A 21,346-nucleotide genomic window follows, 5' to 3' on the forward strand; every position below is an offset into this window, starting at 1 on the left:
TGCCTGTTTCTCTGTGTTAAGAGAGTCAGCTATGTCTCCTATTCATGAGAGTAATGGCCTTATGAAGAAGCAATCCAATAGTGGCCTACATGTAGTGCCTCCTGTTCCCCACAGCCCAGTGCTTCCAGGAGTGTCTCTAATGTGTGCTGTGTGTGCTCTGATGTTTTATCCTGTCTGCTTTATCCTTCAGGGCAGTTGTCTGAAGAGGCTTTCTTTGCCTGTTGTGGGCAGTGTTTGGTCCCTAGCATGAATGTGGTGAGTTTTAATTAGGAGTGCTCTGGTCTGTTTATGAAATGAGATCTGTTGCCACCACTGCCAGAACCAAGACTCTGAAAAACTCCTGAATCAGGAGATAGGATGGTCAGTGAACAGGGGTTTGGGCTGGTCTGGAGGAAGGCACCCACTAAGCTGGGATGGAGGCAGGCACGACTGGAAGGGGCGGTTCCACTGGAGCATGGGCAGGTGGGGAGGAGCAGAGCTTGTTGTAAGCAAGTTATGTAGCAAGTATCAGCACTGAGCTAGTTCCCACAGATGGGCCTGTGCTTATGCTGAGGGAAAGGGGATGGAAATTGTGTCGGCCAGTCTCTTTGTTCCCAGAAGTGTCTCTTGTCGAACACTGTCTCCCTGGGACACACTGCATGATGAGCAAGTGACCTCCCCTCTGTTGTCCCAGGTACTCTTCAGATCATGTCTCCATGCTCTATGTCTGTGAGTTGTTTGCCTGCCTTTTCTGCAAAAGCAGTCCAATATCCTCCAGGGTCTAAGCCCAAGCCCACTGAACTTTAAAACTCCAAGCTTTAATCCCTGCTGGTTGCAAGAACTTAAAAAATTTGGGTCTCCTCACTTTCCAAGCAAATTGCTATGGTGATTCATTTCCCCCACATGCTGCCCTGTGTGATAGTCTGTCTCCTGCCCTTCTTCACGACTGTGTCTTCCACCCCACCTTGGTGGCCATAATCCATTTATCTCCCAAACTACATGTCCACACTTTCTACCTTCTTCAATGTGGCCTCTTCTCTACCTTTAGTTGTGGTGTGTTTCTTCCAGTCTTCAGATCAATTCTTGGTTATTTAGGACGATTTGCTAGTCATCTAGTTGTGTTTGTGGGATGAGGCAAGCGTAGGGTCCTTTTACTCCACCATCTTCCTACCTCTTGAAGCAATTGCTATTCTGAAGGAAGACCACAAAGCAAAAGTACAAAAATTCGGGTAAGAAATGGCCAGAAAACAGTAGGTTATGAGGTGACAAGAGTGGATAAATCAAGAACTTGGAAAAACCAAGTAAAAATGGGAGGTGGGGATTTTTTTTCAGAAATAAAGATTTAATTTGAAGGACAACAGATACTGAAAAAGCCTTTGAGAAAATTCAAAGTCATTTATGCATCAACCAATAGGATATTGTCTGAGTAAACTATAGTTTATATGCACATAATGCAGTACTATGCAGCTATAAATATTAATGAGAAAGATCTGTATGGACTTACATGAAATAATTTCCAAGATGTATTAAATGAAGAGAGCTACTTTTTATATGGTAAATAAGTAGAAAAAGAAAAGCAAACTTATCTGTTTATACAAAAGGAACACAGGAAGAATAAACCAGAAAACAACAAAACTGATCACCCATGGGGGTTGGGGTAAAGATGAAAGGGAAAGAGGAAGGCATGAAATTTCTCTGAGAAAGTATAATTTTTTGTAGTTACCACTTCTAGAAGCATGTTCTATATATTATAGAAATAAAAATAAATCACCAGGAGGTAAAGGAACAAAAATATTGAAAAGAAACTGAAACAAATGTATACAACTCTATTTTACATGAATAACATAATAGTGGAAATAAAATAAAAACACAAATCTAAAAAAAAAACCCTAACATGCTATTTACCTATATCTCTTCAGTTGGGGTGGAGAAATGAAAAAGAACAGAAAAAAAGTTTAATTTTTTATAGGTATTTTTTAATAGTAATATGGGTAAAACAATTCTGGAGTTTTTTAGGTACACTGTTGAATTGAGGAAATAAAATAAGTGCTTTTGAATGTTTCAATGTGAGGAGCCAGTGTTCTCACTGTGTAAGAGGAAAATACAAACAGAATGGGGGGAAGGCAATGCAAACTATGGAGATGATTTTATTTGAAGGTATCAATAAAGAACTAATGACATCTAGTATCTTCATAGATAATTAGATTACAGAAGTTATACATACATGTTATACAGATTATATACGTATAATAGATTATAGGTGCACATACACACATGCACACATTTCTTAGCTCTGTCTACTGAAAGGGGCTAGAAACAGAGATGATACTCCAATGAGCACATTGACTGCCTGGGTATGGGTTTCTAATTATATTTTTCACTAAAATGAACGTTTCCTCAGAACAACAAAAACAAAAAAGAATGATTCAATGGCTGGGACAGGATGCAAAATGATCCTAGAATATATTAAGTCAAAAAATAAGAAAGTGTTAAGAACAAGTGATTAGAGCATGTTAAAAGGACAAAGAACCCAGTGTACAGGAACTCCCATTGGCAGAACTAGTTTAATTTGAGTACTGGGATAAAAATAGTATTGAAAAATAAACATTTTGAACTTAAAAAACTGAAATCCATGAATCCATTTTGTTAATGACTGGGTAAATACATACATACATACATACATACATACATGAGGTAGAACTTTTCCTTGCAGAAGTATGCTGACTGATAAAGGTAGAGGGAAAATTGGAGCAGGAAAATAAAAAAAATTCAACTATAGTAATAAAGATTGGAAAGAGAAAGGAGAAATTACATGACGAATAAACTGAACAATATCTTGACCAACTAAACAAAATCATGGGAGTTTACTGTATACCAACTAAAATTTTTCTCTACATTTGAAATTATTTTCAAATAAGAAGGTTTTCTTTTTCATTGGAGGAGAACAAAGAACATAGACACCAGATATAGTAGGTTGAATTGTGTCCCTCCAAAAGACATGTTCAAGTCCTAGCCTCTGGTACATGTAAAGATGACCTCATTCAGAAATAAGGTCCTTGCAAAAGTAATTAGGTAAAGATCTTGAGATGAAATCAAAAGGATTAGGGTGGGCCCTAAATCTAATGCCTGGTATCCTTATAAGAAAAGGAGAGAATACAGAGACACACAGAGAAAAAGGACACATGAAAACAGAGGCAGATATTGGAGTGATACAGATAAAAGGCAAGGAGTACCAAGGATTTCTGGGTGCTACCAGAAACTAGGAAGAGGCAAGGAAGGATTCTATCCTAGAGCCTTCAGATGGAGCATAATCTTGTTGACACCTTGATTTCAGACTTGTAGACTTCAGAACTGTGAGAGAATAAATTTGTGGTTTTGAGACACAAAATTTGTTACAGCAGCCCTAGGAAATTAATATATCATGAAAAATACTAGGGCTATAGAAGATAAATACCAAAAATAAAAAAGAAAGAAAAGAATTAGAAAGAAAATAAATATATAAAGCAGGCAAAAGAGAACCAATTCTTACATGAATGAAGTCTCCAAAGAGGAAAATAAAAATGGAACAGAATAAATATTTTAAACTATAATTCAAAATAGAAAATATTTTCATAAAATAAACTGAATCTACATATGGAAACAGCACATCATAAAATAAACTGAATCTACATATGGAAACAGCACATCATATAACAAAAGTTAAAGACAATGGAATCAAACATCTCTACAGTCAGGAAATAGAGTAGAAACATTTATAAGATACACAAGAAGAGTAAGTACCCAGGATTTTGCATTCACCTAAGCACTCCTTCAAAAATAGAGAAAACCAACAAATTTGAACATATAGGAACTTCATTAAGTTCTTTTGGAAACTACTAAAGAAACAAGGATATGGCTGTGGAATCTTAAGTGAGTGATAGATATTTTTAACCAATGAAAATCTAAAATGAAAACAAACATTGGGAAAAGAGATAGAATATAGTATTTATTAATGATATAAATTTAAAATCAAAAGAGAATGGGGAGAAAAGGGACAAAGTAGAAAATGCCTTGTGATTGATTCATTTGTATAAGTGGAAGTCAAAGAATATAAAATCAAAAATCAAATAAAAGTACAAGCATATAAAAAAATATGGGAAATATTAGAGAAGGTAACACTATTGATTAAATTGAGTTGTAGAGAAAAGGGGAGACAGAAAAAGAAGATACAACTATCTTGAAATGATGTATTATTTGAATTCTAAAATTAAAATTACTTTTAAGTACTTTTATCCCCATTTCCTCACAGAGAAACTCTGTGGCTAAATCCATGGTTACAGTATTTTTAATTCTTAAAAATTTTTTATTACTAAAATTTATTTTAAAGCCTGTCTCATGTCATTTTTTATAAGTATGGTATTTACTAATAAACATCATTTCTTTCATTTCTTCATTGACAAGAATAAAAATTTGGGGAAGAGATAAGAAGAACATGCAGAAGAATGAAATTCTACCAAGGAGAGTAGAATAGAAGATTGCCTTGATGAAGAACAACAAAACTGCAGACACCAGGTTGAGAAGCAGCACAGGGGCAGAGAAAGTAAAAGAGCAGGAGTAGGATTCCTCATAGCAATACAAAATAAATGACTGTTCTTGTTTGAGACTTTTCTTCTCTTTAATTTCCATTTACTAAAATTGGTACATTTGGGTAGCTATTTATGACGAGGAATATTACTGTGTTTTCTATTTTCTAAATTTAGCTATGCCATTTATCTTGTGTTTTCACAATAATTGGTGCTGTGAAAAGATAATGGCTTCCTCTAAGCCTGGATTTCCTCATTTTCAATGAATTGGTTAGTTTTTTTAAGAAGTCAAAATAATGGACTAATGAAGTTTGTGAGGAATGACTTTGGCTTATAACTGAAAAAAAATGTCTGCAGTTCAAGATATGGTCTGTCATCAAGTAGGAATTTTTTATTTCTGCACACAATTTTGCACCTTATAAGTTTTATTTTTTTGCTGTATATTTTGCAAGTTATAAGGATTATATGGATTATATGAATATATTTTGGGAGGATCCACTCCAATGCATGTAGTGTAACTACAAAACTAATAGTATAACCACAAAAGTTTTGTTTCCTGTATTATAACTTTAAACTTAAAATTATCATAGTTCCTTATTTTAAGCTCAAGTATACAATTACTACTGATCTTATCAACTTCACCAGGAAAGTATTATTCCTGGGGTTTAACCTAGCAGAGACATAGCTACTATTTTACATAGCATATATACTCCTATTCCCCTTCCTAGATAGATAAATTTGAAATTTATATAATTAAAAATTTTAAGATAAATAGCTGGTGCTTATGACCCCTGCTCCAAAAGATCTGATTGCAGAATGTAGTAAAATAACTACCTTCTGATTCTTGATTTTCATTATCCTTCCCAATATCATAGTAGTGTTTTCTTAATAGCACAAATAATGAATGACTCATATTAAACAGTGTCAGCTATAGATTAACTGTGACAGGTCTTTATTTTTACTACTGTTATTTGCCAATCTTTCCTAATTCTATAATACTTCACGTAAATATAGACTTTTAATAATAATTTGGAAAAATTCCTAAAAATCACATTACATTAAGGAGAGAATGCCAGACTATAGAATTAAAAATGAGATTTTTCAAAACTAAATAAAAGCCATCTATTTAAGTGTATGAAGCCCTAAGAACAAAAAAAAAAAAAAAGTAACAAATGCAAAATGTGTAAGCTTTGGATAATTATATGCTAAATTGAAGAGCCAAAGAAATGAGAACTATAGCCATAATTAGTGCACAAAGTTGAAATTAGTAATTAGTACATAACGTTGAAGAATAATTCAAGGCACATAAAAGGATATCTTAAGTTGACAGTCATTTTAAAATGCTACGTTAAAGAGAATCACAAGTACATATTAAGTATGTATGAAAAGTAATTATCTTTAAGGAACATTTTAAAGATTTATAAAATTATACAGGCTATTGAATTCATTCATACATTAGTGTGAATTTAATTTTTTTTATTTAGATTGTCATTTAGGATTCTGCAGGAAATGAGACTTTGGAAATATGTCAGATATAATTTCTTGAATTCCAATCAGCCATCTCCCTACTTCTATTCCTTTCTAACAGAACCCCAATTTTGTTCACATTTTGGTAGCAAAGTACTCAGAGAGTGGAGGAATCACAATTAACCTAATCAAATTTCCCTTGAGTATCTGGTTTAGTGGTGGGACCCAGTTGTAGCCAATAAGTCTTGATAGGATGTCTACAGGGTCAGCTTTTGGATAAGGATTCTTTCTGGATCAAAAAAAAAAAAAAATAGGAAGGGGAAGGAGGAGAAAGGAGGAGGAGGAAGAAGAGGAAAAAGAAGAGGAAGAAGAAAAGGAGGAAAATGAGAAAGAGAAGAGGGAGGGGGAAGGAGAGGAGGAGGAGAAAAGAAAAAAACATGCCAGTAGAAACACTGTATTAACTTTGGATGCAGTTATGTGAGACTCTGATACCTACAGCTTCAATAGCCATCTTTGGACACTAGGGGACAAGAATAAGACAAAACCTAAGCCTATGACACTAGCTGACTGGCAAGATGGGGAGTTTGGGACCTAGAAGATATTACTGAGCCACTGATTAACCAACCCTAGAACTACGTCCCTCTAGAATTTGTTATGTGAGATAACATGTTATATGTCACATTTGCTCAATGACCCTGTTTTGTGGACCCTGTTACGTGGAGCCAAAATATACTCTACCTGATATGGCTATAAAAAGCAGTATATGGGGCACCTGGGTGGCTCAGTCACGGTGAAACATCTGACTCTTGTTTTTGGCTCAGGTCATGATTTCATGGTTTGTGGGTTTGAGCCCTGCATTGGGCTCCATGCTGACAGCCCGGAGCCTGCTTGAGATTCTTTCTCTCCCTCTCTCTCTCTCTGTCCCTCCCCCCTCACTCTCTCTGTCTCTCTTTCAAAATAAATAAATACACTTCAAAAAAAGCAGCATATGGCCAGGCACATACCCTAACCCTAACCCTACCACTAAACTTTAATCCCTAACTCCTAACCCTAACCCTTACCCCAAACCTAACCCTCTGGAGAGCTCTTTGAACTGCAGGATACTGGGCACACACCATCACCTTAACCCTAACCCTAACTCTAATTCTAAACCTATACCTGGATCCAAAAAAGCAGGTTCATGAACACATGATTTAAAAAAAAAAAAAAAAAAAAACCTGAGAAGCAGCCTATTTATTCTGTAGAAGACCTCAAACATTTAAATATTGGTAATATTTCTAAAAATGGATGTGAAAGTAGAGATAAAAACAAAAGGAACAATTGAACAATTTTTTAAAGAATAGTTATAGATCCAAACCCCATCCTTGCCTCAGCTCAGTAGATGCTGTCATGTCTGTTCTCATCCCAGCAGAAGTCTGGGGTTTTATTCTCTGGATAGGTCTTTGAACTGCAGGCTGCCAGGTACATACCCTCACCCTAGCCCTAACCCTAACCCTAACCCTAACCTTAGATTTGAGAAAAAACAAAAAGATCACACACATACCCCCCCACACACCCCCCCCACGAATATTACTCAGCCATAAAAAGAATGAAATCTTGCCATTTGCACTGATGTGAATGGAACGTCTTCTCTCTCTCTTCTCCTCCCCCATTTGTATTCTCTCTCTCTCTCTCTCAAAATAAATGAATAAACTTAAAAAAAAAAAAGAACTATCCTATGATCCAGTAATCTCACTTCTGTGTATATACTGAAAAAATACAAAACACTAATTCAAAGGGAAGCATGTATTCTTATGGCAGCATTATCTATAATAGCCAAAATATGGAAGCCCAAATGTCCATCGATAGATAAATTGATAAAGAAGTGACATATATATGAATATTTTTCACCAGAAAAAAGAATGAAATCTTGCCATTTGCAATGACATGAATGGAGCTAAAAAGTATTATGCTAAGCAAAGTAAGTCCATCAGAGAAACACAAATACCATATGATTTCACTCATAGGTGGAATTTAATAAACAAAACAAATGAGAAAAGGGGAGGAAAAAAAGAGGTAAACCAAGAAGCAGACTGCTCACTACAGAGAACAAAGTGATGTTTACCACAGGGAGATTGGTAGAGGATAGGTTAAATAGGTGATGGGGATTAAGGAGTGCACTTGTTTTGATAAGCACCAGGTGTTGTATAGAATTGTTGAATCATTATACCGTATACGTGAAGCTAATATTATACTGTATGTTAACTAATTGGAATTTAAATTGAAACTTGAAAAAATCACTATTCATTATGGGTGGTCAGTGCATCTGTGGATAATAATCCAAAAGTTATGTGGGGCACTGTATTCAGAACCCACGGGAGTATGTTCAAGCAGGCCAGAGAGCGACCTTTGTATATTCACATCAAATGCCAGCTCTCACTTACAATCATCACTTTGTAAATACAGAAGACTTCCAGCTCTCAAAGTTGTATAAATAATAAAGAAAAATCCAAAGTAACCAAATCATAGGTCAGGATGGCCCAACATGCCTTTCTGAAAAGGGTCTCAGATCAAGTAAATGTTTCTACACTATTCCATATACACCTTGTCAACTACCAAACATTTTGAATTGTAAAAAATAGAGCAACACAATGTGTAAAGTGAAAATAGCTCTATATTGAAACCAGAAACCTTAGTAGTGAGTTCTGGCTCTACTAATTATTAGGTCTAAGACTTTAAGCTTCACTTTTCTCATTTGCGAAATTGAGATAATACTTATGAATTTTTATGAGCATTATATGTGATAATATAAAAAATGTTTTATCTATTGTAAAATAACATGCAAAGCAAATTATTTAGTGACATACTGTAGGTAGATGTTTGTAAAATGAGAGAAAGTTTCCTTTATTCACTGTAAAACTGGATAGACTTGACAAAAGTTAATCACCCTTTCAAGTTTAAGGCAACTTTATGGGTTTCTGTTCATGTGATGTCCACTGCCAAGATAGAGAGGCAACACCAAAGAACAGCTCATGCCAAAATACATGTATTTATGAAGACCCTAAATTGTATTGTAATTTTTATGTTATTTTATTTTATTAATATAAAAATATGCCATTTATTTCTTGTAATTCATGATACAAAAGCCAGACAAAATCATTACAAGAAAAGAGAATACCTAGTAGTGCAATTGCTGGATGGTAAGGGAGTTCTATTTTTAACTTTCTGAGGAACGTCCATACTGTTTTCCAGAGTGGTTGCACCAGTTTGCATTCCCACCAACAGTGTAAGAGGGTTCCCCTTTCTCTGCATCCTTGCCAACATCGGTCATTTCCTGTGTTGTTAATTTTATTCATTCTTACAGATGTGAGGTGATATCTCATTGTAGTTTTGATTTGTAGTTCCCTGCTGATGAGTGATGTTGATCATCTTTTCACTTGTCTATAAGACATCTGGATGTCTCCTTTGGAAAAATGTCTATTCATGTCTTCTGCCCATTTTTTAACTGGATAATTTTTTGGGGGGGGGGTGTTGAGTTTGATTGTTCTTTATAGATTTTAGATTCGAACCCTTAATCAGATGTCATTTGCAAATATCTTCTTCCATTCTGAAAATTGCCTTTTAGTTTTGTTGATTTTTTTTTCCTTCACTGTCCAGAAGCTTTTTATTTTGAATAAGTCTCCATAGTTCACTTTTGGTTTTGTTCCCCTGGCCTCAGGGAACATATCTAGTGAGAAATTGCTACAGCCAGTATCAAAGAGATTACTGTCTGTGTTCTTCTCTGGGATTTTGACTGTTTCCTGTCTTACATTTAGGTCTTTCATCCATTTTAAATTTATTTTTGTGTATGGTGTAAGAAAGTGGTCTAGTTTCATTCTTTAGCATCTTGCTGTCATTCCCAACACCATTTGTTGAAGAGACTGCCTTTTTTTTCCATTGGATATTCTTTTTTGCTTTGCCAAAGGTTACTTGACCTTATAGTTATGGGTCCATTTCTGGGTTTTCTGTTTTATTGATCCAAGTGTCTGGTTTTGTGCCAGTACCATACTGCTTGATCTACAGCTTTGTAATATAACTTGAAGTCCGGAATTGTGATGCTTTTCTTTTTCAAGATTGCTTTGGCTATTCAGGGTCTCTCGTGGTTGCATACAAATTTTAGGATTGTTTGTTCTAGCTCTGTGAAAAATGCTGTTGGTATTTTGATAGGGATTGCATTGAATGTGTAGATTGCTTTGGGTAGCATAGACATATTAACAACATTTGTTCTTCCTTTTTTTAGAAGAAGAAAAACTTTATTTATAGATGTCAATGGTTTGCTTACAAAATCCTAAATAATCCATAAAACAGGAACCAGCACTTATAAGTAAATTTAGCAAAATTTCTGGATATAAAGTTGTTATGTAGTAATTAACTAATTTTATATACTAGCATGAAACAGTTGAAAAGTGAAATTTAAAAAAAAAAAGGCATAACAGATATAGTTAAAGTTCCCTGCCTTTATCAGCCCTCATTCAACTGAGCTCTGTCTTCTTGACAACCCTCTCAACCTTCTTCCCTTGCTCCAATAGGTGGCCACAACAGCCCATAAGAAATAAATAAGAATTGATATATAAATACTTATCAGAATTAAAACAAATTCTATAAAACACTTTGAGAATTAAATTTCTAATGACCTATAGGCAAAAATGAAAGACTTCAGAGAAAGGTATGGGGATTGAAAGAAATTTAGGGTTACTTTAGAGTGACCAAAGAATCACAAAGAATAGATGGATGAGAGAGTCAAAGAAAGGTCTTATTTTGGGGCACTGGGTGGCTCAGTGGGTTGAGCAACCGACTTTGACTTAGGTCATGATCTCGCAGTTCATAGGTTCAAGCCCTGTACTGGGTTCTGTGGTTACAGCTCAGAGCCTGGAGCCTGTTTCAGATTCTGTCTCCCTCTTTCTCTGCCCCTCCCCCACTTGTACTCTGTCTTTCTCTGTCTCAAAAATAAATAAACATCAAAAATTTTTTAAAAAAATGTCTTATTTTATTTAACTCCAGACTGGCTCTTTGTCTTAAGAAGCAAAGAGTAAAGTTAAATATAAAGAGAACTGTGTTAGCTATGATTATCATATTTTTGTTTGTTAATTGGTAAGAGGAAAACTGGAACTTTTTGAAATATTTATTTATTTAGCATTCTAGAAAGAATATTTCTATATAAATTAAAAGTTCACATATTGTAACTTTCAATGACAGAGTAGGTATAGGATAATTTTTGTTACAGGAAATTAATGTGTTCACTTTATTTTTTTTTTTAATATTTATTTTTGAGAGAGAGAACAGGGAAGGGGCAGAGACAGAGAAAGACACAAAATCTGAAGCAAGCTCCAGGCTCTGAGCTGTCAGCACAGAGCCTGACATGGGGCCCAAACCCAGGAGCCAAGATCATGACACAAGCCAAAGTCAGACGTTTAACTGAGTGAACCACACTGGCACCCTCACTTTATATTTAAATAAGTTACTTTGTTTCAGTCCATCACCATGTAAATTGTAGAGATTATTTTGATGATCAGTATAAACGAGGATTTTTCATCTATTCTTCCAATTAATGAGCATGGAATATTTTTCCATGTCTTTGTGTCATCTTCAATTTCTTTCATAAGTGTTCTCTGGTTTTCAGAGTACAGATCTCTTACCTCTTTGGCTAGATTTATTCCTAGGTATTTTATTATTTTTGGTGCAATTGTAAATGGGATCAATTCCTTGATTTCTCTTTCTGCTTCTTCATTATTGGTGTATAGAAATGCAACAGATTTATGTATGTTGATTTTATATCCTGCAACTTTACTGAATTTGTGTATTGGTTCTAGCAATTTTTTTCATGGAGTCTTTGGGTTTTCTATATAGAGTATCATGCCACCTGCAAATAGTGAAAATTTGACTTCTTCCTTGCCATTTTGATACCTTTTATTTCTTTATGTTGCCTGATTGCTGAGGCCAGGACTTGTTGAATAAAAGTAGTGAGAGAGAGTAGTGAGACTGTCTTGTTCCTAACCTTAGGGGAAAAGCTCTTAGTTTGTGCCCATTTAGGACGATACTAGCTGTGGGTTTTTCATATATCACTTTTATTATGTTGTGGTATGTTCCCTCTATCCCCACTTAGTTGAGAACAGAACAATATTGGAGATTTAAAAATTCTAAACAAGTACTTAACAAATCAAATGTAATATATTAAATGTTACATCATATTTAAGTAGATTTATTCCAGGAATACAAGGTTGGCTTATAGTAACTAATTCATGAAACTCATATTAACAAACTAAAAGAGAAATACCATATGATAACTTCAAAAGGTACAGAAATATTATTTGACAAAAACCCACATCTACTCCTAATAAACCTCTCAGCAAACTAGGAATAGAAGGGTACTACCTCAATCTGATTAGGAGAACCTATGAAAAAATGTGCAGCTAACATCATACTTATTAATAAAAGATTGAATGTTTTCCATCCTAAAATCAGGGAACCACCAAGGACCCCTACTCTTATCATTCCAATTAAAAAATCAATTCTATTTATAATCACTAGAAATGTACAATATAAAACAAAAATTAGGCATAAATATAAGATGGCCTTCAAAATTTCTTCCCCACAGTATACATGATTTGTATAATTTCGTCTCCTTGAATGTGGATGAGACTGTCAAAATGATAGCAATATATTTTACTTCCATGATTATGTAACATTTATGGCAAAAGGAAATTTGCAGATGTAATTAAGATCCCAAATCAGATTATTTTGAATTAATCAAAATGAGGATTTCTGGGTTGGCCTGACCTAATTTGGCAGAAGCCCTTAAAAAGCGTGAGTAAATTTCTCCTGCTGACCTCAAAGACAGAAATATCCATGAGTTCAAAAGCTGCAAGGAACTGAATTCTGCCACCAACCTGAATAAACCTGGAAGAACACCCGGAGCCTCAGATGAGAATGCAGTCCTGGCTGATCCATAGATTGTAGCCATTAAGAGCCCTAAGCAGTGGATGCAACCAACATGCCCAATTTCCTGACCCACGGAAACGGATAATAACTGGGTGGTGTTTGAGCCACTAATTTTGTGGTGATTTATTTGTAAGCAATAGAACACTTACACAGATACCATTTACAATAGTATCAAAACATATGAAATAATTGGAGATAAATATGACAAAATATGTGAAAGACCTATACAATGAAATCTTCAAAACATTGCTGAGAGAAATTAGACCTACAGAAATAGTGATACATGTCTTCTTCACAGAAAGATGGGAGAATTAATGTTGATGAGTCATCAATTCCTCTCCAAATTTATCTGTTTTCATTCCCAATTATTATCAAAGCAGTCTTATTTTGAGAAATAAGCTGATTCTAAAATTTATATGAAATGCAAAAGATCTAGAATAACAAAATTTTTAATGAATAATAAAGTAGGAGCAGTAACACTTCAAGTACCAAAGAACTACTATACAGCTACAGCAATCAAGACACTATAATACTGACCTAAAGATTGCCAAATAGCACAGTGAAACAAAATGGAGAGTCCATAAATAGACCCCTACATATATGAATAACATTTTCAACAATGGTGCAAAGGCAACTAGGAAAGCATATTCTTTTCAGCAAGTGGTGCTGGAACAACTGGATATCCATATTCAAAACAAATAAAAACTTTGATCTATATTTCATGCCATATTAAAAAGTAGCTTAAAATGATTCATAGATATAAATGTAAACACAAAAACTATAAAAACTGAAGAATCACAAGAGTAGACTTTTGTGACCTTGGGTTTTTTGCAACATCATTTAAAGCATAATTCATAAAAGTATAAATTGATGAACTACACTTTACCAATTTTAAAAACATCTGCTCTTCAAAGGACAGTTAAGAGAACTTAAAGATAAGGCACAGACTAGTAGAAAATATTTTCAAATCATATATGACAATGGACATGCATGAGAATTCATAAAGAACTCTCAAAATTCATAATACAGAAATTAATGCAATTTTTAAAAAGCAAAGCATTTGAACAGACACACCAAAGAAGATACACAGATGGCAAATAAGTATGTGAAAGATGAGTAATATCATGTGATTAGGGAAATGCAATAAAGCCACAATGAGATGCCACCTATGTATCTATCAGAATGGCTAAAATTAAAAATACTGACCATACCAATTTTTGTCTAGGATAGGGAAGAATTAGGACTGTAATATATTTCTGGTTGGAATGTAACTATTCCTAGGTAACCATTCATTTCTAGGTATATACCCAGGAGAAGGTAAAACATATATCCATACAAAGACTTGTGCACATATTTCATAGTAGTTTTATTTGTAATACCAAAACACTGGAAACAATCAAAATGTTCATCAACAGGTAAATGGATAAACAAACTATGGTATATCCACACAATGAATTACTACTCATCAATAAAAAGAATGAACTAATGATACATATCACAATATAGATGAGTCTTAAAATAATTATGCCGAGTAAAAGAGGGTAGATGAAAAAAAGCATATACTGCATTATATTAAATTCTAAGAAATAAAAATGAATGTAGAACACATTTGCATCTAGATCCTTCATTGCTGATATGACTTTCCAGTAAATTACTGATTCTAGGACTGGGGAGGAAATAGACAAGATGAGTCTGGAGCGTCTTTTAATGACAGAAAGTAAGAAAGTGCTAAAACACACACACACACACACACACACCACAACACAAACTCTTCCAATGCCCAAAGCTGGAACAACTTGAGCAACAAAATAAAATAGTATTGAATTATAACCCAAAGTATAAAATAAATATCCATGAGCTCATACTGATATAAATACAAGATTAAAGAAATTAGTAAATGGGGAAGAAGGGGGTAAATCTCCTATGCAGAAGAATTCCAAATAAATTATGTAGACACTCCACCCTAAAGAAGGAAGAACAGAACACCCTATTCCCCCATACTCCCTTAAGTGGGGGCTTCTCATAGTGACTTCCCTCTAAGGTTCACAGCATGGAAAGAGGGAAAAAAGAGTAACTGTGCAATGAGAAACCTGACAAAAACTACTTCATCCAGTTGATTAAGGTTAACATCAAGAGTGTTAGGTCTGATTGACAGTATGTACGATGTGACCAATATGGTATTTTACTGCTGTGATTTTCCTCCTCAAAACCCATAAACCCAGTATAATCATGAGAACAACATAACATTCCAATAAAAGGGCATCCTGCAATATGCCTACCAGACTCCTTAGGACTGTTAACATCATCAAAATAGGGAAAGTCTCAGAAACTGTCACAACCAAGAGGAGCCTAAGGAGACATGACAACAATGTAATATAGTGTCCTAGAAAAAAACCCTGGAAATAAAAGAACATTAGGTAGAAACTAAGGAAATCTGAATAAACTATGTGTGTTAGTTAATAGTAATGTATCAATATTCATCCCATAATTGCAACAAATATACCATATTAACATAAGATGTTAATTGGAGAAATTGTATACAAAGGATATAGGGGAACTCTGTATTATCTGCTTAATTTATCTGTAAATCTAACACTGTTCTAAAAAGGTAAAGCTTTGGGGTGCCTGGGTGGCTCAATTGGTTGAGGGTGCAACTCTTGATTTCGTCTCAGGTCATGGTCCCAGCGTCGGGATCACACTGAGCATGGATTCTGCTTAAGATTCTCTCTCTCCCTCTGACCCACTCCCTCGCTCCCTCTCTAAAACAAACAAACAAACAAACAAACAAACAAACAAACAAACAGTAAAGGCTATCAGTAAAAAACTGAAGGAGACAGTCCCAAAGCATATATGTAGGTGTATAATTTAACATGTTTAATAAATCAGATATGAATTAAAAAGAAAAACTAATGTATAGTGACAGAAAACAGGTAAATGGTTGCCTAGGGACAGGTGGGAAATGGCAGGGACAGGAGGAGATAAGAAAGAGCAGTAGGAAAGGATTGAAAAGCGGTGTGAATAAACTTTTGGTGCAAAAGGGTATATTTATCATCTTTTTTATGGAGATGGTGTCACAGATACGCAGATATGTCAAAACTTCATGAAACATACATTTTAAATATATGCAGCTTATTGTATGACAGCTATACCTTAATAACGCTTTTCTTTTCAAAGTATAAACAAACTGACTTCCAAACTTGAATTCTCTTCCCCAAAAATAGTCTTCAAGAATATTTGGAGTTAGTCCTGTCACATCTGAATTTGATAGTAAATTTTGTTTCACTCAAAGATTCATATATTTGGGAATTCCCATGCCAACAATGCTAATCACCCAGCATTAAATTTCATGGCGTCATGGTGATTTAGGACATGCTGGGCTTCTTTATTACTGTTTTCCCACTTCAAAATTTTAAATCTTATAGAAACAAAGTAGTCAGTCTGGCTGGCTTGAGGGAATTTTTATAACCAATCAAAATCGAGCCAAATATAGTTTGTCATTTAAAATGAAACCCAGCACCAATCTTATGGCTATAGCAATATGAAAACCAAATTCCAAACCATCTGCTATTTAAAAATTACACCCCAAAGAAGGTTGCCATTTTGATTACCTGGGTTTAAATCTAACTAGGCTACTACTACCTTTATAATGTTGGGTTACTCTATGCCTCAGTTTTCTCAACTATGAAATGGAGATAATAGTATCCACTTTACATGATTGTTGAAGGATTAAATACATTAACACATGTAAAGGTCTTAGAAGGCTACCTGGCAATTCTATACAGAGTGTACAAATTCTACAGATTCTATGGCATAAAATGTAAATGAAAATATATGTTGGCACAAAAACTTGTACACAAATGTTCATAGTGACATTATTCATAATAACTTTAAAGTGGAAACAACCCAAATGTCCAACAAGTGATAAATGGATAAATAAAGTGTGGTACATCCACACAAATTAAATATTATTTGGAAAGGAATTTAAGTATTGATACATACTACAACATGGCTGAATTTTTAAAACATTATGCTAAGTTTAAGAAGCCAGGATAAAAACACCACATACAGTATGATTCCATTTATATGATATGAAATGTCCAGAAAAGGCAAATTCACAGCGAAGGAAAGTAGATTGTGACTGCTGGGAGATTTGGGGTGGGGAGAATGAGGTGTGATTACTAATGGGAATGAGGTTTACTTTGGGGGTAATGCAAATGTTCTAAAATTGATAGTGGTGATGGCTACTCAACTGAATATGCTTAAAAAACATGAGATAGTATGCTTTATAATGGGTGAAATATATGGTATGTAAATTATATCTCAATAAAGCATGTGAAGTGGTTTAAAATAGATTGAAAAGAGAAAAGCCTGAAAGCAACAATGAAAGTATTAATAATAATAAACTGGTTCACCTCTCTAGTCTCATTTTCTTCCATTCTCATATTTATTCTAAGATTAATCCATAATGGATGGCCTCCTGGCAGTTCCCATATTATGTCTTCCTATTTGATGTTCCATGAACATACTCTCTCTGCTTCCTGGAATTCACTTTACCCCTCTTCTACCTCCCTAACTCCTTTATATCCAAAATTTGTTAGAATAAGCTAATTGCTAGAACAAACAATTCCAAAATCCAGTGGCCTACAGGTTTATTTCTCATTCATGTAGACCTGCCCCAGGTGATTTAGGGATCCAAGATCCCTAAATGGGTTTTGCCCCAGGTGATTTAGGGATCCAAGATCCCTAAATGGGTTTTGCCCCTCCTGGAGTCTTGGAGTCTTCCACTGTATTCTCTATATCTGAAAGAATCTGTGGGGCATCAGCACAGACAGGATATTGAGGAACTTTCCAAATGATTGATTCAGTTTTGAATATGGTATTTTGGATGACATCAAGATACCCAATGGTCATGGGTTCAGCAGATTGATACTTTATAACTCTGTATCTCAAATATATTGCAATACTCTCCCCCCTGTCTACCATATCTTATGAAGTAAGAAGTGATCTACCTAGAAAATAAACCTGAAAGATAATTATTTTTAAGAATAAGTATGTTGAGGAACTCTATTGAAGAACTTACCATGTAGCACAGAATATAAGAATATAAGAATATAACCTAAGGAAAACTTTCCTAAAATAGTATTAGAAGTTGGAATGAATTCCTTAGGACAAATCAAACTATGGTACCCAACATCTAAACTTCCAGAACAGGTCAAGAGGTATTATCAACTATCTTCCACTCCTAAATTTCTCTGCCACATTGAGGACTGTTTGAGAGAAGCAAGACACCTTGGATGTATTGAGAGAAATTTGAAAGTATTCGCTTTCACGGAAGTCATAAGAGAGAGGATCTCTTTTGTATTATTTAGGATCATCCTTGATGCATTCACTCTAAAACATAATAAAGCCAAATATCTTCCTCGATGTTAAATCTTTACAAAACTGAAATCCTGAAAGAATCCATTCGCTTTTCCAGTTAGATTGGGCATGATTCTTAATTGGTACTAAAACATCTGTGTATGAAGTTCCATCCCACAGCACCTGCCATTCAGAGTGGAATCAGACTAGCGGTTGGGAATAACAACTCCAGAATTTCAGATCAGGCCTGTAATTGGTGTAGGAGAGGCTTTGGGCGGGGCATCTCGATAGGGAGGAGACGTCATTAGAAACCTGTGGGGCCAGTCTACAGCTGTCACTACTCGAGTTAAGCTTTATAATATTTGAGTGTTCGAAGTTCTGGAGCGTAAGCAGCATTCTCAGTACGAACTAGTTTCACTTGGCATTTGAATGAAATAGGTAAACCAATGGCGTTTCGTCCTCTTAGACTGCCGAGAAACCAAGTAGTCCCAGGGTTTTAATAAGAAGGAAAGTAGGACGGCGTCAGGGATTGGGAGCTACAAGGCACGCACTGGGTTGAAGCCAGAGAAAAAGTCGGAAGATAGAGCTGCGCCTGTAATTGCTTTCGAAGCCGCAGCCACTCGAGTGCCGGATTGTAAGTACTCTGCGCCTCCCATCCTCGGACTGAAGTCGGAGAACTCTCCCAGCTAGGCGACGAGATTCTGCACAACTACCTTCTTTTGCTCTCCCCACCAGACTAAGGGACAGAACAACTGCCACCCTTCCTCTGCCTACCAGATGGGGAGGCAAAAGCAGTAGCTGACCAGCGCCGCCTCCTTCCGACCCGGGAGGTGGGGATCTCCCCACCCCGCCCCGCCGGGTCCAGCCAAATTCAACATTAATTTTCTCCTCCCGCTGCTCCTATATTCCCTACACCCCCACCTCCTTCCCCTATCCCTCCTCCTTACAAACAGGGGAGGAGATAAGGGGAGTCCAGGTCGTCATGACAGAGCTGAAGGCAAAGGAACCCCAGGCTCCCCACGTGGCGGGCGCCGCGCCCTCCTCCACACTGCTCCGAGCGCCCCTGCTGGGACTCCGGGACGCTGGCCCTTTCCAGGAGAGTCAGACCTCGAACTCCTCGCCTGTAGTCTCAGCTATACCTATCTCTCTGGACCCGTTGCTCTTCCCTAGGCCTTGCCAGGGACAAGACCTGGACCCGAAGACACAGGACCAGCAGCCGCTGTCAGACGTGGAGGGGGCGTATCCCAGAGTTGAAGCCACAAGCAGTGCAGGAGCTGGCAGCTCTAGACCCCCAGAAAAGGACAGAGGGCTGCTGCACAGTGTCTTGGACACACTACTGGAGCCTTCAGCTTCCGGGCAGAGCCACACCAGCTCTCCTGCCTGTGAGGCCGCCAGCCCTTGGTGCCTGTTTGGCTCTGAGCTTCCTGAAGACCCCCGGGTTGCCCCCACCACCCAGGGGGGGTTGTCTTCGCTCATGAGCCGGCCAGAGGGCAAGGCTAGCGACAGCTCCGGAACGGCAACTGCCCACAAAGTGCTGCCCAGGGGTCTGTCACCGCCCCGACAGCTGCTGCCCCTGACCTCTGGGAGCCACCATTGGTCTGGGGCCTCAGTGAAACCAGCTCCGCAGCCTGCTGTGGTAGACGTAGAGCAGGAGGATGGCTTGGAGTCCGAAGGCTCCGTGGGTCCACTTCTGAAGGGCAAATCCCGGCCTCTGGGAGGCACAGCAGCTGGAGGAGGAGCTGCAGCCACCGCTCCTGGGGTGGCCGCAGGAAGCGTCACCCTGGTCCCCAAAGAAGATTCCCGTTTCTTGGCGCCCAAGGTCGCCCTGGCGGAGCAGGACGCGCCAGCGGCGCCCGGGTGCTCCCCGCTGGCCACCACGATGATGGATTTTATCCACGTGCCCATTCTGCCCCTCAACTCGGCCTTCCTGGCCGCCCGCACCCGTCAACTGCTGGAAGGGGAGAATTATGACGGCGGGGCCGCGGTTGTCAGCGCCTTTGCCCCGCCGCGGGGCTCACCCTCGGCTTCTTCCACCCAGGTCGCTGCTGGCGACTTCTCCGACTGTGCGTACCCGCCCGACGCCGAGCCCAAGGATGATGCGTTCCCGCTCTACGGCGACTTCCAGCCGCCAGCCCTGAAGATCAAGGAGGAGGAGAAAGGCACCGAAGCCGCTGCCCGCTCCCCGCGGCCGTACCTGGTGGCGGGTCCCAACCCCGCAGTCTTTCCGGATTTGCCGCTGGCACTGCCGCCGCTCCCTCCGCGAGCGCCGTCGTCCAGACCCGGGGAGGCCGCGGGGGCGGCCGCCGCACCCGCCAGTGCCACAGTCTCGTCCACGTCCTCGTCTGGGTCGACCCTGGAGTGCATCCTGTACAAAGCGGAGGGCGCGCCGCCCCAGCAAGGCCCGTTTGCTCCGCCGCCTTGCAAGGCGCCGGGCGCAGGCGCCTGCATGCTGCCGCGGGACGGTGCCTCCACCTCAGCTTCTGTTGCTTCCGCCGGGGCGGCCCCTGCGCTCTACCCGCAGCTCAGTCTCAACGGGCTCCCGCAGCTCGGCTACCAGGCTGCAGTGCTCAAAGAGGGCCTGCCGCAGGTCTACCAGCCCTATCTCAACTACCTGAGGTGAGGGTCCCGGGCGGGGCGCGGAGTGCCGTACGCATCCCGTGAGTAGCAGCCCGGCGCCTTCGTCGCCGCTCCTCCAGGTCCCAGGATCCTGCTCACCCAAGTGGCCGCAAGGGGGTGGGTGGCCGGGGCGGCGCACAAGGGTAGTTTGGTTTCCTTTTTCTTCCCTCCTCTCCTCACTATTTTGGGGACACAAGGGGGGCGCATAATATGCCGTTTTTGGAGCGTGCCTCCTCGAAAATATCTTCTGAATTTTACAAATCTGCGAGATTTCGAGGCGAGATCAACCCTAATTTAAAATGTGGAGCGTCACTATAGGTGCGCAGTAATCCAGTGGAGCCGGGCGGGGGGGGGGGGGGGGGGGGGGGGGGGGGGGGGGGGGGGGGGGGGGGGGGGGGGGGGGGGGA

At 38.3% G+C, this 21,346-nt stretch overlaps 1 protein-coding gene across 3 annotated transcripts in view; it reads left to right on the top strand.

Moving 5' to 3' along the window:
- The first annotated feature begins 18,757 nt into the window (after positions 1-18,757).
- The window catches only part of PGR (progesterone receptor), a 104,816-nt gene continuing 102,227 nt past the window's right edge, over positions 18,758-21,346 (top strand). For all 3 annotated transcript variants that reach the window (XM_042904222.1, XM_042904223.1, XM_042904224.1), the window contains exon 1: positions 18,758-20,939. In XM_042904222.1, coding sequence (XP_042760156.1) covers positions 19,306-20,939 — 1,634 coding nt within the window. In that variant the 5' untranslated portion in view covers positions 18,758-19,305. The remainder of the gene's footprint in view (positions 20,940-21,346) is intronic.

The sequence above is a fragment of the Panthera leo genome, chromosome D1 (genome assembly GCF_018350215.1).
Source record: "Panthera leo isolate Ple1 chromosome D1, P.leo_Ple1_pat1.1, whole genome shotgun sequence".
In the NCBI taxonomy this organism is placed as follows: domain Eukaryota; kingdom Metazoa; phylum Chordata; class Mammalia; order Carnivora; family Felidae; genus Panthera; species Panthera leo.